This window comes from Phalacrocorax carbo, chromosome 3 (assembly GCF_963921805.1).
Source record: "Phalacrocorax carbo chromosome 3, bPhaCar2.1, whole genome shotgun sequence".
Lineage (NCBI taxonomy): Eukaryota > Metazoa > Chordata > Aves > Suliformes > Phalacrocoracidae > Phalacrocorax > Phalacrocorax carbo.
In genome coordinates, this window is record NC_087515.1 from 126,648,565 (window position 1) to 126,663,352 (window position 14,788).

Below are 14,788 nucleotides of genomic sequence, written 5' to 3' on the forward strand. Positions count from 1 at the left end.
AGCTTTAAGATCACAGACTTTTGCTCCGGTGCACCCACATTAAAAAACCTCTAGGAGAGATTAAAACTGCCCAAGTAACTATTTTTCTTTCTGCATAGTAATAAAATGAACCACATACAGAAAAAAAAAACACATTTCACAAAAGCTGGAATTTAAAGCAAATATGAGGCAAGTTCAGTTTTGGAATGAGAGGCTTCGATAGCAACACGGAGCCAACGCACAGCACGAGAAGTGATTTTGTGCTAATCGGTGATGTCTTTGACCTCCACTCATATGCGAAGCACTTCCACGCCCTGCCCAATGTTACCTTTTGATATTCTTCCTTAGATCTCAAGGCAGCTTCCATCTGTTCCTGAGAAAACGTGTAGATGGCTGAGCGATACTGTGTGCCATAGTCATTGCCTTGTCGCATTCCTGGGGAGAGAGAAAGCACAGCACACCGTGAGGATCATCCTTCTGCAGGCCTGAATCCAACACACCTAAATTTAGGCTGTCTCATACACCTGGATGAGCATGGTCTCGTACGTGCATACTCAGGAGGTATTTTTAGGAAGTCCAAGTCTTTCTTTGGTTAAATAGTCCTGAAGAGATTTAACTCTGATATCTCCTTTTAAATAACATGCAAATGAAATGTGAGCATTTTACATTTTCATACATCACATACTAGTCAAATACAGATGTAAAACCTTAAATACTCAAGCTGCAGTTACTGTCATCAAGGTATTCCTAAAATACTTATTTTGAACCATGCAAATGGCTACCAAAAAAAGGGTTTTTTACCAAGCGCTTAAAAGGTCTGTTGTGCTGGAGGAGTACATCTTCATGAGAGAAAGGTTCAAAAATACCCTTGGAGATAACTACCTATTCTTCTTTATTCAAAAAGCAATGACCTTGCTAAAAGACTAGTACTCTACTATACTAATACTAGTACTAGAATTAGCTCTGGAGTTATCAAGTCCTACAATCATCACCACTACTTATGGAGAGAAGGAATGACTCTTACAAAGCTCTCAGATCTGAGCTTCAAAGAGGACTCTGACAGCGAAGCATGCTAAAGAGAAGGTTTGGAGAAAGCCTGGCTGCGTTAGTACCGTTACAGAGTCAGTAATCCTTAAGAACAGCAACACTTTCACATTATTTTTGAGTCTGGGAGAAGTAGAAACAAAGGTAACCTCTACTAAATTCTGTTTGCAACCTACACGTGGGTAGTATGAATGGCAAAAGTATATAAAACTGTTAATATCTAACGTTAGGAAAACAAAAACCTAGTTATACATACTCAGTAACTCCTTGAAATTATATCATAAATGAGTAATTTTGGTACAAGGATTAGCCCCTTTACTGCTGATACACATAATCCCTTCAAAAGACTAGTTGCATGAAGTTGCTGATGTACAAATTCCCAAAATGCGAGATGTATTCTACCTACGAAACTATAAAATAATGGGCCAAAGCAGAGGGAAGTTTGCTATCCCCTTAGGTGACTAGCCCAGGTACGGTTCGGCCTTCTGCAGTCCTAGGCAGCCACGCCGGCCAAAGGCTTTGCTGCCACTCATCGTGATCCATTCCCATTCCCTCAGGCAGCAATACTGCCAGCCAGCTTTGCTGTGGATCATTCCATGAATTCCTGGGATCAGAGAATCAAAGAATCACAGAATCATTAAGGTTGGAAAAGACCTCTAGGATCATCAAGTCCAACCGTCAGCCCAACACTACCACGTCTCCTAAAGTCAGCCAACAGCCTTCTAGAGGAGCTTTAGCATAAAGAACGACCTGGAGGTGCAGTTTTGCAACTGCAATTACAGTTCTGCAGTTTGTGTCTTTTGTAACCTGCTAGCCGATTTCGCACTCCAGAACAGAACTTTTTGCTTTGCTGTAATAAAATGTATTAATTTTGAGTTTGCCTGGTGTTGTACACGAACTTGGGTGAGCGACAAAGCTGGAGTTTCTGCAGCAGACTCGAAGCAGCAGACTCCTCCCAGATGCCTCCGACCCAAGACAAACTGGAAATCATCAGGATTTGTCTTTTGACTGCCACCAGCCTACAGAAGCCCCTTTGATGATTACCATCAGCTCTCAGGACTACGGAGATGAAATGGAAAAAAACCTGCACATCCTGATCCCCCACTAGCGAAGGGCAGAGGGTAGAGAAAGAGGCTGTGATACTGGGGGGAAAAAGATGTTATCAACATAATACTACTCATTAAAGCATGATAACTTTTAGCCCTCTTGTACTTTCCAAGGAAACAGAAAAATTGTTTAAAGGCTAATACAATAAACAAATGAAATATTTATGAACTAAAAGATGCAGAAATGTTTTGAAAGATGCATTTGGGCAAAAAGTCCATTCAGTGACCAACAGTATACAGGAGCAAATGTGATGCCCCAAAATATTACGGAGTTTTTGGATTATTTGGGTTACTTTTTAACTGCTGAAATGTCACATTATTACTCAAAAGAACAACTACTTTCTTCATCAATACTTAATAGTGCGGTCTGCAAGGCAGACAATATTCTGCTCATTTCTTTGTAAGTTATTTTAGGGTGGTAGGGAGCTCTTGTAAAGCCAGTGCTACTGAATAGTTAGGCATCAAATGAATAGAGGCCAGTAAAGCATTAGTTTTGCCAGGATATGTTAATGCTGACTGATGTTTGAGCTTAAGCATTAGCATTCTACAAATCTATTTAGTGTTTAACAAACTACTTAACAACCGACTAGGGAGTAGATTACAAAAATCTCTATAAATGGAGGATCACTATACAATATGCCAGTTTCTAGCATGCACTTCAAGAGTGTGAATTTAGCACGAGCTCATGTGCATGGTGCTCTGAGTGAAAAGATAAACAAGATTATTTAATATATCCACATGCCACCATTACATACTAATAGGGAAGTGGTCAGCTTAGTTAATTTAATGAAGAGAAGGTTAAGAGGAGAACTATTCTGATTTATAAATACATACATAGAGAAATAACCTGAGAAATAAGGCTCTTTAGTCTTACCAGAGGCACTTAACTAGGTATGACTTTCAACTGAAAGCCAAAGTATACAAAATCCAGATGGGACATAAGGCAACTTTCAAAGAGCAGAGAGCATTTCCCGCTGTACCCTAAAGCCACATCCCTTTTTCTGAGGGCTTCACATCAAGGATATGCAGTTTCACCAAAGATAAAACAAAGCTCAGAAAGCTGACCGTATAAAGTTAAGGAGGAGGTCAGACTCTGCAATAACAACAGCCCTTCCTAGCACTCAGGTGTTGGCTTGCACTGCTAAACCATCCACTAGCTAAGGCGACGACTGAACAGGTATTTGTAACTACTACCCCAAAGTGTAGCTTTAATGTGATCAGTCATTTAAGCTAAAATGTAGTTTATTTGTACTTGTTACTTAAATTAATTTGTACCTAAATCTCCCGCAGTAAGTAGCTAATACATTACCTAAGCCACAAAGACTATGAGATAATAAACCAAAATAAATTCCACGTGTACAGACATAATCAATTGCCGCTGTTGCTGTTGTTATTTGTAATGTATCTCACGTGTACAAACTTACTTCTCAAGGGTCCATCACCGATTTTTTAAAACCCTCTGGCAAGTCTTACTTGTTGAGATTCACTAACTCAATGAGTAGCAAACAAGGCAAGAAATTCAATTTACTAAACAACTGTGGTAGGATGATTGAGCTTAACAATCTTGTCTTTGTCTGAAAGGAAGTATACTGAATCAAAAATGATCTCTGCTTGGCTATCTAAAAATTCCACAACGTCATCTGTAGTTAACTATCCTTCCGTTTCTGAAACCTTTCTTATTTTGTCTATCATGACATTCTGTCTCTCTCTGTTACCATAACACCACAGTTCTACACGTTAGGCTTCAGAGGAGAATGTGAAAATGTAAATAATTAATTTAATAAACCTGGTAAATGTATTGGAAGATATTGTGTACTGCTAAATCAAAAGCCATTCTTACAAGGGATTGTCAGCATTGCTGCCACTGATTCCAGCTCCACTGGATGCACATTAGACTCTGAAAAAGTTTTCTGCTGAAACAACAAACCATTTTTCTGTGCATCAAAATGGTTCCACTGGCAGCAAGAAATTTGTTCGAAGTTTATAATAGTCCAACTAAAACCACAAATAATCTCCGCAGGCTTCAAGTCATTCACCTTGCCTACAAGCTCCCAGGTAATTAAAGAAGACTTAAACACATTCGTTAAACACCCGTCCAAACCGGTATCTACCGCAAACTGCAATCAGACATTATAAAAACAGTGAGATTTAGAAGTCCTTTGAATGACCACTATTTTTGTTACATTTTCATAGGCAAAGGAACGAAGCCCTTGACATTATGGATTGGATGGCTTAAAGCAATATTTATTATAAATAATGGATGCATTTCAGGATCAGATTTCCCATTAAAAATTCTCTACAAAGAATTTTATCAGAATAAAACATTTGCACATGAGAAGAAAGGTGTTTCTTTCACCTGTGCCAAACTCCATTTTTAAGACACGCATAGGATTTTGCTTTAATTCCAAATCAAACCAGTGAATCAGACTTGCCTATATCTTCAGTACTGGAAGAAGGAATAATTCCTATAGAACAACAGCTGCACGTCTTCAAAGCAGCCGGATCTTCTAGGCAGGGAAATGCTGATTGCCTACAACTGTTCTTCTGCAAGATGTCTTAAAGTCACTCTCTGTGCAAAGGCTGCCAATTTAGGGATAAAATTTAGGGCAAAGCCAGGAGATAACTCTTCCTCAAGGATATAATACGCGGGGAAATCTGTCAGTAGGGTCTGAACCTCCTTTCCATTCTAGGCTGAGATGATAACCAGGTTGCTTTGTCAATATGTTAATAAAATGTATTAACACTGAGGAGTGAGGTCTCTGACAGGCAGAAAGACTTCCACCTACTCTTTCAGAAACTTTGCAATGATAGAAAGAAATAACACACAAAAAGCCTCCTCTGCAGCTGTAATGACCAGTAGATACGCTCTGAGTGATCTCAAGCCCATTTCTCTCCAACAGTTAGTTTGAGGAAAAGCTTCCAGAGGCCTGAAAGCAGAACGTCGTCTTACACGTAGCTTGCGACCAGTCCACTTTGCCACAAAGCACACTCAGAGGATTCGTTCCCAGTGTTGAGCAGAATTTCTGTAACTAGAGGCAACCAGGCAGACTTTCAAGGGCTATCCAATGTCCCTGCCGTGACACAGAGGAAGCCAAAGCTTAGCTGATTTACCTGACTTGTATCTGGTGTAAGAAGGGTCAGAGCAGAGGCAAGTCCTTGAGCCTCACATCAGGTCCTCCAAGATTCTGACAGCAGAACCCCCTTGGCCAGCCCAGGGTTTGCAACATCACCCCATTTCATCTGGCCCTACTTTACTAATGTCAATGGTGCAAGACAGTAACTGGCAAAAAGGCAAATATCTGTCTCCCTGACCAAGTGATCAGGAACACATCCAACAGTAACAAGAACAAATATAGCCTGGAGTCAAAAGGATGGCACCTGCTGTTGATACTAAGACAAAGAAAATCCACTGCTATGTTGAGAACAGCCACAAAATCTCTTGTGAAAGAGATGTTTAGATAGAGAGACTGAATTTAGAACTGATAGAAAAGCATAGAATTTGTACCTCTCTGGCAAGAGGCAAGAATTCATGTTTTTGGATACAGCTGCATGGTGCCAAAGAGCATAAGCCCAAAGCACAGTGCCTGTGTGAGCGCTGGCCAGTCCTTGTAAGCTCTTGTCTCTAGAGAACCAGTGAGGATGAGGGCATTTGGAGCTCTAAATGTGTTTAGATCTTGCGCATGGATCGTATTTAGGAATTTCACTTTGGCTGACCAAAGTACCTCAGTGGTTCTCAGCCTGGACCACTCTAGAGAACATAAAATTTCCTCACTGTGCCAGCAGAGACCAGAACACCAATTAATCAAAAAATGCCCTCAAGAGCCGAGCGCTTGCTCTGAATTATATGAAGCAGAAATTTGTGGCCACAGGATGGTAGATGGAAAGGACAGGGAGCTGTCATGGTCTCCCAGATCCTGCAAAAGGAACGATTCCCAGGTTGAGATTGCCATGCAATACAAACCATTGCCACTGGAAAAAACTATTATTTGCCAAAATGTAAATAACAGTCCAAGAAATAGCTTAGAGCCTTATTACCAACACCTTGATATCTTGTGATGCACCTGGATAGGAATGACTTAGTTTTGGTCTCCCCGTTATTCTTTGGCGTCAAAGTAGTAAATACTAGCTCTCCTTTGATTTGAATGATCAGAATATATAAAACCATCCCTGCTTCAATTCAGCTTTTTCCTTCGTGGGTTCTAAACCTTGTAAAAACTAGTGTCTGCTTGGCTGGGGCAAAGAGTTACCCCTTTAAGGCAGTTACACTGCTATTAGGCTACAGTTTGAGTTTCTGCTGAGATGCATCTTAGGTGGGCCATTGTCCTTCCCGTCTAACTCCAGAGTATCTTGAGGTTGAGGTCAACAAGAAATAGGAATATCCACAGCACTAATAAAAACACATATTTCCCAGTACTGTATCTTCTTTTTTTTTTGCTTTAGAAATTGAGCTTTAATTGCAAACAAGCAGATTTGTTTCAAAATGGTGATTTTTGAATATATTATCTACAAAAGGCTAAAGAAAAATATACTTTATTTATTTTATTGGCTAAATCAGGGATTTCTTTTGAAGACTCAACCCTCTAATGACTTGAAAGTAATACTTATACAACGCTTCTTATCTTCTCTCCATTTAAAAATAATAAAAAAATGTAATGGCATCATTCGTCTCCCTTGCTATTCTCAGAGGATCCCAAGCATAATGGAGATAAATGAAGAAGGTCTGTTAGACTCTTTTGTGCCACCCAGTGAAATTTTAAAGGGCAGTTCATATCTCTTATTTTTATCATAATTTTTTCTGTGATTTATGGACTTTTCTGCAGCTGTCACTTATTTTCTTATACCCGCAGAAACCTGATATACTGATTGGTCATTTTCTTTTCCCCAATCAATCCCTGCTGAGTTAAGACTAATAAAATTCCTTCTTCCAGCTCATCATATAATTATTTAGTAAAAATCAATTGCACCATGTCACCCTGGCTTGATGTCATCACTCACTGTAATGATTACATCTATACAGCTTAAAAGTTGCCAAGGGAAAGTAAAACTCTTTATAGCATATGATTAAAGGAGAAAAATGTTAATAGAAAAGAAGTTAGTTACAGCGCTGTGTATTGAGAGTTCTTGATGATTTTCAAGGTGCTGAGATGCAGGAAGGATAAATGAAATACAGAAGAGTTTCCTTCAGAACGTTACAATACATTCATGAGCTTGTACATATTAAAGAAAACTTTTATACCGTCAATAGACCGAAAGGTTTACAAAGCTTTCAGTATACATGGTTTTCAGTGTCTAGGAGGAAACTATAGTTTTGGTCTTCCCCATTTCCTTTGGGATCAAGACAGCAAATAGTAGCTTTCCCAATAAATTCTGACTTGTACACAGACTTAGAACATCATGGCTACGGCCATGTTCGTAATAATTTACGTCAGCTGCAGAAATGTCTGGTCTTTAACCTTCATCAGACCACCATATTACAGGTTTTCTGGTGTAGCTTTGAAGCTAAAACAGAATCACAGATTTGCTGAGGTTGGAAGGGATTTCTGGAGGTCTCTAGTCCACTACCCCTGCTCAAAATACTGTCAAGCTAGAGCAGGTTGTCCTTGTGCAGTCCAGTTTTGAATATCTCCAAGGGCAAAGTCATCACAAAATACTTACTTCCTTAAGATTTCCAGCGCTGGTGTAAATGAGCTTGTTGATGGTGGTCAGTACAACACTCACTGTATGAAATAACAACAGCTCTTTGAGTAGAGAGTTCTTCAGACAACAGATTCTTGATTAATGCCATAACATACCCAGAAACACTGACGGAGACACAGGAGAATGCACTCCACCACTCTTTTAGCAATGACGTTGTGTGGGAGTGGGATGAATTGCTGCCACCAATTTGCTGCAAGAAGAAATCGTGTCTGTTCCCACCACCGATGGCCAACACGCTGCTACAACAAAACCGAAGTAACTGAAAAAAGAGCAGCTTTATACAGCTTTGGTTTTGCTCAGACTGTCACAGCAGTAATGTCCCTTTCTCAGGGTGGCCACGCTTGACTCTGACTGATGCCACCCAGCTACATGACACTTGTGTCTTCTCCCCCGATCTGGAGCAGTGATACTTGCGCTACCTTTCTGTGCAGATGTGAGGAGGAAGGACTTCCTCCTCCTCTCTTCCAGCAAAATACCAAAAACTGGGATGCAGAAGGTGTGCAAACAGGTTTGTGAGACAAGGAGAGTAACAGCCAAGAAAAGAGGTCCCATGGGATTGGGCTAAAAGGAAATTGTCTCAGCACTGCCCTGTAATGAAATAAATTTCCCTGCCAGGCCTTCTACAGCTTCCTCATATCTTACGTAATTTCCCATCCCAACTTACTGGGGAAGAATGCAGTCAGTGCAGTGACAGAGATAGAGTAATGCGTCACTACCTGGACACGAGAGGGAAGTGTTTCACAGTGAGAACAGTCACCACTGGAATAATCTCCCCAGGGAAGGGGTTGACTTGGTCACACTGAACACTTTCAAGAGTCTTCTGGACAGGGTGCTGGGCCATCTTGTGTAGACTGCGCTCTTCCTAGAAAGGTTGGACTAGATGATCCTTGAGGTCCCTTCCAACCTGGGATTCTGTCATTCTGTGTGATTCTGTGACCCTAATGACACCCTGTCCAAAAGGTTTAACACTACTGTAATACCAAAAACCATCACAATACGACCACATTGGACAATACCCTTAATAACATGCTTTAACTTTTGGTCAGCCCTGAAGTGGTCCAGCAGTTGGACCAGGTAATCATTGTTGGCCCCTTCCAACTAAATATTCTATTCTATTCTATTCTATTCTATTCTATTCTATTCTATTCTATTCTATTCTATTCTATTCTATTCTATTCTATTCTATTCTATTCTATTCTATTCTAGACTGGACATGAGGAAGAAATTCTTTACAAGAAGGTGGTGAGGCACTGGCACAGGTTGCCCAGAGAAGTTGTGGATGCCCCATCCCTCGAAGCTTTCGAGGTCAGTTTGGACAGGGCTTTGAGCAATGTGATGTAGTGAAAGATGTCCCTGCCCAGGGCAGGGGGGTTGGTGCAAATAATTTTTGAAGGTCCTTCCCAACCCAACTGATACCATCATCACACCATACTAAATTAGTATGGCCCACCCTAGCATCTGCTGGGAAAAGTCACCCAAGAACTAGAAGCTGACAAGTGAAATGCCCTCAGGAGATTCTTCACCTCCTTCTTCCCCAGTCTGGAACAGATCTCTCCTGCCCCTCTGCATTCACCAAACCCATTTCCTGGGCATTGGTGTCTATCATTTTGGCAGTCTGCTTTACATCCAACATGAAATAAAAGGGCAACTTTCAGAATGCGTAACTCTGCAGTGGTAGGTTTTAAATTCGGTTCAGCAAAATGCCCACCATTTTTTTTCTGCTTCCAACTTTTATCTTGTGCTTGTCCATATGCTGGGATTTTTTTCCAGTAACGGAGAAGCACAAATATCAAACGTATTTCATGTAGGTGAATAACCATTGCTTTCCCCTTAGTCGTTCACAAAGACATTCCCATATGGTCTATCAGGGACTTTACACAGGCCTCCAACGTTAGCAGATTTGGGCCACGAAGAGTTATCAGGTCTCTTTTTAGTTCATTAGTGGAAATGACAGGCTGTCCTCAAGAAGGGGCGGTAGTATTCCAGCTTAGGCTCTATCTCTGACCAATTCTCTTGGCTTTTTATTAGCATTATTATTCAATAATTATAAAATGCATCTCATCACTTCTCAAGATTGTTCAAATATTTTACAAAACTAGAAAGTCGGAATGAAGACTTGGTTTGAAAGAAGAGTTGCCTGTATGGTTCATTATTTATTAATTCATTCACATATAACATTGCTTAAATGCATTTTTGAATGCTCTTTGACCTTTGAAGGAAGTGCATGATCTACTTGAGCCCACAAAAAAAACACAGGTTAGTTTTTGATGAGTGTCACAAAGCCAAAGTATTAAATGTCACTGGCAGACAGGAATTTTAATCCATTTCTAATTATTAATTGAAAATATGTCCTTACCAGTAGTGCACAGAACAGGCAAATAGAATGGTGAATATAGACAATAAGTCATCCTTAATGGCATTAAACTTATTGCAAGGGACTTTTTTTAACTTAACTTTAATCAAAAGTTAAATGATTAGTTTTAGACATGTTTTTAGACTACTTCTGTCATAGACAGACATTAGGCCCTTTCACAGGTGCCTTCTCTTAAAAAATCTGTCTCAGGGCTAGATGAACTTAGGATGGGAGTGAAATCTTTTAACAGTATTTATTGCTGCAGCTGGAACTAAGCTTCCAGGTTTAGGTGACCAAACGCTGACCAAACATTAGGTGCCTAATTTGGGGCAAGTCAACCATGTTGACTAGATCTCCACTGAAAATCGTGGGAGCTGAGACACTCCGTGCCTATGGAAACACCTACATTTCAGTGGCTTTTTCTCAGCCTTTATCCCACCTGACGTGTCTATGCTGGTCAGACACACCTGACCGAAGATCTTTGTAGTCTTCAAAACCAAATAAATGCATAGAGCAGGGACATCTGGAAGAGGCTGGAGGACATGACACAGGGTATAAGGGAGCCCCACATTTTCTCAAGCACAGCTTGAAGACAGACAGAATGCGCAAGAGGATCTGGCGTGGCGAAAGACAATTCTGTTTAAGCATCTGAATAAGACACTAATTGCCTCTATTCTTCATGGACTAGCTGTGTTGTGATGCTTACAAAAAGCTGGACAACTACTGATCATGTGACAAAATATAACTAAGAAAGAGCGATTCAGATCAGGTACTGCGTAGAGCTCAGCTATCTCAGGAATCGCACAAATTTGCTATCATTTTCTTTATGTCCCTTCTCCTTTCTCTTCTTTTATCTGTTGCTCACTAATGTCTTGCCTAAATTGAAGCATGTGTTAACACTATGAATCTAAACCTACTATGATCCACCAGGTGTTATTGCAATAGTAATAAAAATAATTAGTGATAATAAAAATAACAGTGTTGTCATTTGCTTTTATCAGCAGATAAACTCATGGGACGCTGCTCTCTCAAAACACAGACAAGTATGCTCTTATAAATATGCGAGAGAAAATTGCAGGCAGAGAAAAACAGTCATTCACTGAAAATATTGTTGTTTAGAATAGAGCCAGCTTTGACCTCTTGTACCTAATTATACATGAAAACAAAGATTAAAAGCCTACTAATAATCACCATAAACTATGATTAATGATGCCATGCTTCAGTGCCTCAGATTTCTAGACCCAAATTCACTAGTGGGTTATTTGAAGAAGAAAAGAATATTTGGTGTTACTTTGTTTTGACTTTATCTGTTGCTTTCCTTTTATAAAGATTAGGAACAGTCCATCAAAAAAGTCTGCAGAAAAAGACCTTCTGAGGTTGCTCTTTTCTAATTGTATAAATACACATGCAAATCCAGCTGCTGTTATTCACACCACATACCCATGGATATTTGGACTTCATGACCTTCACGGATACTTGAAAGCTACTGAAGACATTCCTAAGCATTGAGGAGTCCAGATTTTCCTTCAGAAGTTAAAAATCAACAAGCCTGAATTAAAACGAAGATTCCCTTCCTTATTCCTTCCTCTTCCTCCCCTCAGTCACAAACACTGCTATGCTATAATTACAAAATAACTCAGCAGTGATCCCACGGATGACTGTAAGAGAATAAAAGTGTTTTCCAAAGTTGTCCTTAGCAGATACAGGCATTATGAACAAAAGGAATCTCTTCAGGTTAGTGGTGGGTTTGTGCTTCCCACTGTGTCATCTTCAACGGCACAACAGACTGATGCCTTGGCTTTTCTCATCTTCAGGGAACTATTTTATTCCTGACTGCAGCAATATTGAAAGATAAAGTTAATTTTCAGTAGTTCTGGAGAACTGGTTAACACACCATTATCACAAATAAATAAGCTAGAAGTAGTTTAAAGGTAAGAAGAAACCAGAGCCCAGAAGGGCTTTTGCCCTTGAGCCAGAATTGATTCAGCCACACTCACTTCATAACGCAAACTATTCAGCCATCTCAGCAACCACTGCACTGGCTAATAATCCCGTTCATTAAAAAAAGATGCAGAGTCAAATCTCAGCTTCTCACTGTGATATGGAAAAACAACATCTCCTAAACTGGAAATATAGGTCAGAGAAAGTCTATTCTAATTTATATGGATAAAAAGAGTTGAATATGCAAATTAGGTCATGACAGCTAAAATTCCTGGGGATGCAAACCAGCCTAATAATAAGTATTTATTTTTAATGCATATTTAGTTCTAGAGAAAGGACAAAGAACAGAAACAACACAACATTAGGCATTTCAGTTCACGAAAAAAATGAGGGTGCATTCTCAAAATGCAATCTTGGTTAGCACCACTGGCAAAGGTTCTCTTTGCTACTCTGCAAAAAGTAGAGACCACGGGTATTTATGAGGTGATTATGGGCAAGGGGACACTAAATTGGCTGCTGGTGGGATGGCTAGACATCAGTCAACTAAACCCCATCACTGCGATTTCATTGGCGAGAGCAGGAATTAGAAGAACCTGAAGGCAACAGAAGCTACCGTCTCCGATCAAACAATTCACATAGTGCATATTTCTGTTGTTGAGTATTCAGTCCTACATGAACCAATATACATTTATCTTTATTGCGTCTCAGCGTATCGATTTCCATGGCTTTTTTAATTTATCAACACAGAGCTGTGTTTTATTCGTTTCCTCCAAGAGCCTCCTAGCAATGTCTTTACCACAGATTTAATTAGCATCCTCTCCACTATATCCTCCAAGTCATTAATGAAAATATTGAAGAGTATTGGACCAAGAATGGCTCCCTGAGGGGTCGGTAATTCTATTTTGAATACATTTAATGTCTGGTGACAATAGATTATGTATTCCTACTGTTTTTTGTTACATCTTGTAATAACGCTGAAACCATCACGACTCAACAACATTTGAAATACAAGACAAGGGTGCTCCGTGCTTTAATCTGAGACTTGCAGATTTCATTCAAATTATAAAGGGAAGAGAGTTACAGAAATGTAAAGAAAAAAACCAAAAAAGGTTATATTTTACAGGGAGAGATTACTTTTTTCTCTTTAATCTCTAAATGAAGTTACAGGCCTGTAGCAGAATACATAATGCTGGTTTAGGGTCGTTGTAGCGTTTTTTATGTGTACAGCTGTTCTTCCACTGGTATAAGTAGACACATCTGCTCATTAGCAATACAATGTCATTTCTAGTGTCTAATTTTAATTATTTGCAGATGATAGATTCCTTATGCAATGCCTAAAAAAAGTACAGTCCTTCAAAACTGGTGAGAAATAAATATACCCTCTGCAACTAAAATGGGGCAGCACAATGAAAAACAGATATTAATCTGGAGAATTCATGTATCAGCACTAAGGCTAAATGCCAATCTGGAAGGTCGCAGGGAGGAGAAACAGCTCGTACATCTCTTCTTTATCATGGATACGCAAGACATATGGACTAAGAGATGTTCTGAATGAATCTGGCAGGTGATGAGTTTGTTGTAGTACAGATGGTCCTCAACTGCTGGAAAAATATCAGTTCTGCTTACATTTCCTGTACAAACACAGGCAAGATAAGGAGTCCTTCATGACAGAAAGGAGGAATGAGATTATTTACCAGTATCTTTGGTTCTTTGTATATTCACACTCAAAGACTCAATAAGGCTAGAAGAAAACTTCCAGAAGCTCCTGGGCAGCAGTGGCCATGGGTGCCTTCACCCCATTGTCAGAGGGTGGCCAAAACTATGGAGTCCTCACTCCCTCAGCTCCTTCCACTAATTCAAAAATCCAAACAGAAAGCCAGAAGAAGCAATGAAAAAGATGGGATTTGTGTACAACAGGGGCTCACCCCAGAGAACTGTCATCCCTAAGTTGTTATCTTGTGGGCTGGGAAGGATTAGGTACCCTTGACAAACATGGGGAGCAGAACCACTGAAACAAGCACCTGTTTTGGATCGCATTCAGGAGAGAAAAATGCTAAAGGAGGCAAGTGGATTTTTCATTTTTCCCAAACATGTTTTAAAGAGGAATAAATAACATTTATTTGTTTTCTGCTTGTCTGCTATACAGCCATTGAAAGCAAAAAGGAGCCTTTCTTTAAAGTTGCCATGGGCTGGGATGAAATCTCTGACACATAAAATCATAGAATCATAGAATCATTAAGGTTGGAAAAGACCTCTAGGATCACCAAGCACAACCCCCAACCCAACACCCCCAGGCCTCCCAAACCATGCCCTGAAGTGCCACGTCTGCACGGTGTTTGAACCCTCCCAGGGACGGTGACTCCCCCACCTCTCTGGGCAGCCTGTGCCAGGGCCTGACCGCTCTTTCAGTAAAGAAATTTTTCCTAATATCCAATCTCAACTTCCCCTGATGCAGCTTGAAGCCATTACATGTAGGACTTCAACCACACACAGGGTCAGGGGAATTATGAACAGTAAGACGCTTTACAGGAATCACATTTGCACTGTGACAATCACAGTCCTCTGGTATCAGATAGATTTTTCCAAAGGTTTGAAGAAATAGTTTGTGACACCCCACAAAGCGTGGCCAAACTTTCTGATCAGAAAAAAATATGACATCTTCTCCCCT

At 40.0% G+C, this 14,788-nt stretch overlaps 1 protein-coding gene across 1 annotated transcript in view; it reads right to left on the reverse strand.

Moving 5' to 3' along the window:
* MSRA (methionine sulfoxide reductase A) overlaps nucleotides 1-14,788 on the reverse strand; it is a 301,026-nt gene that overhangs the window by 97,454 nt on the left and 188,784 nt on the right. Inside the window, exon 5 of the mRNA XM_064448273.1 lies at nucleotides 308-414. Coding sequence (XP_064304343.1) covers nucleotides 308-414 — 107 coding nt within the window. The remainder of the gene's footprint in view (nucleotides 1-307; nucleotides 415-14,788) is intronic.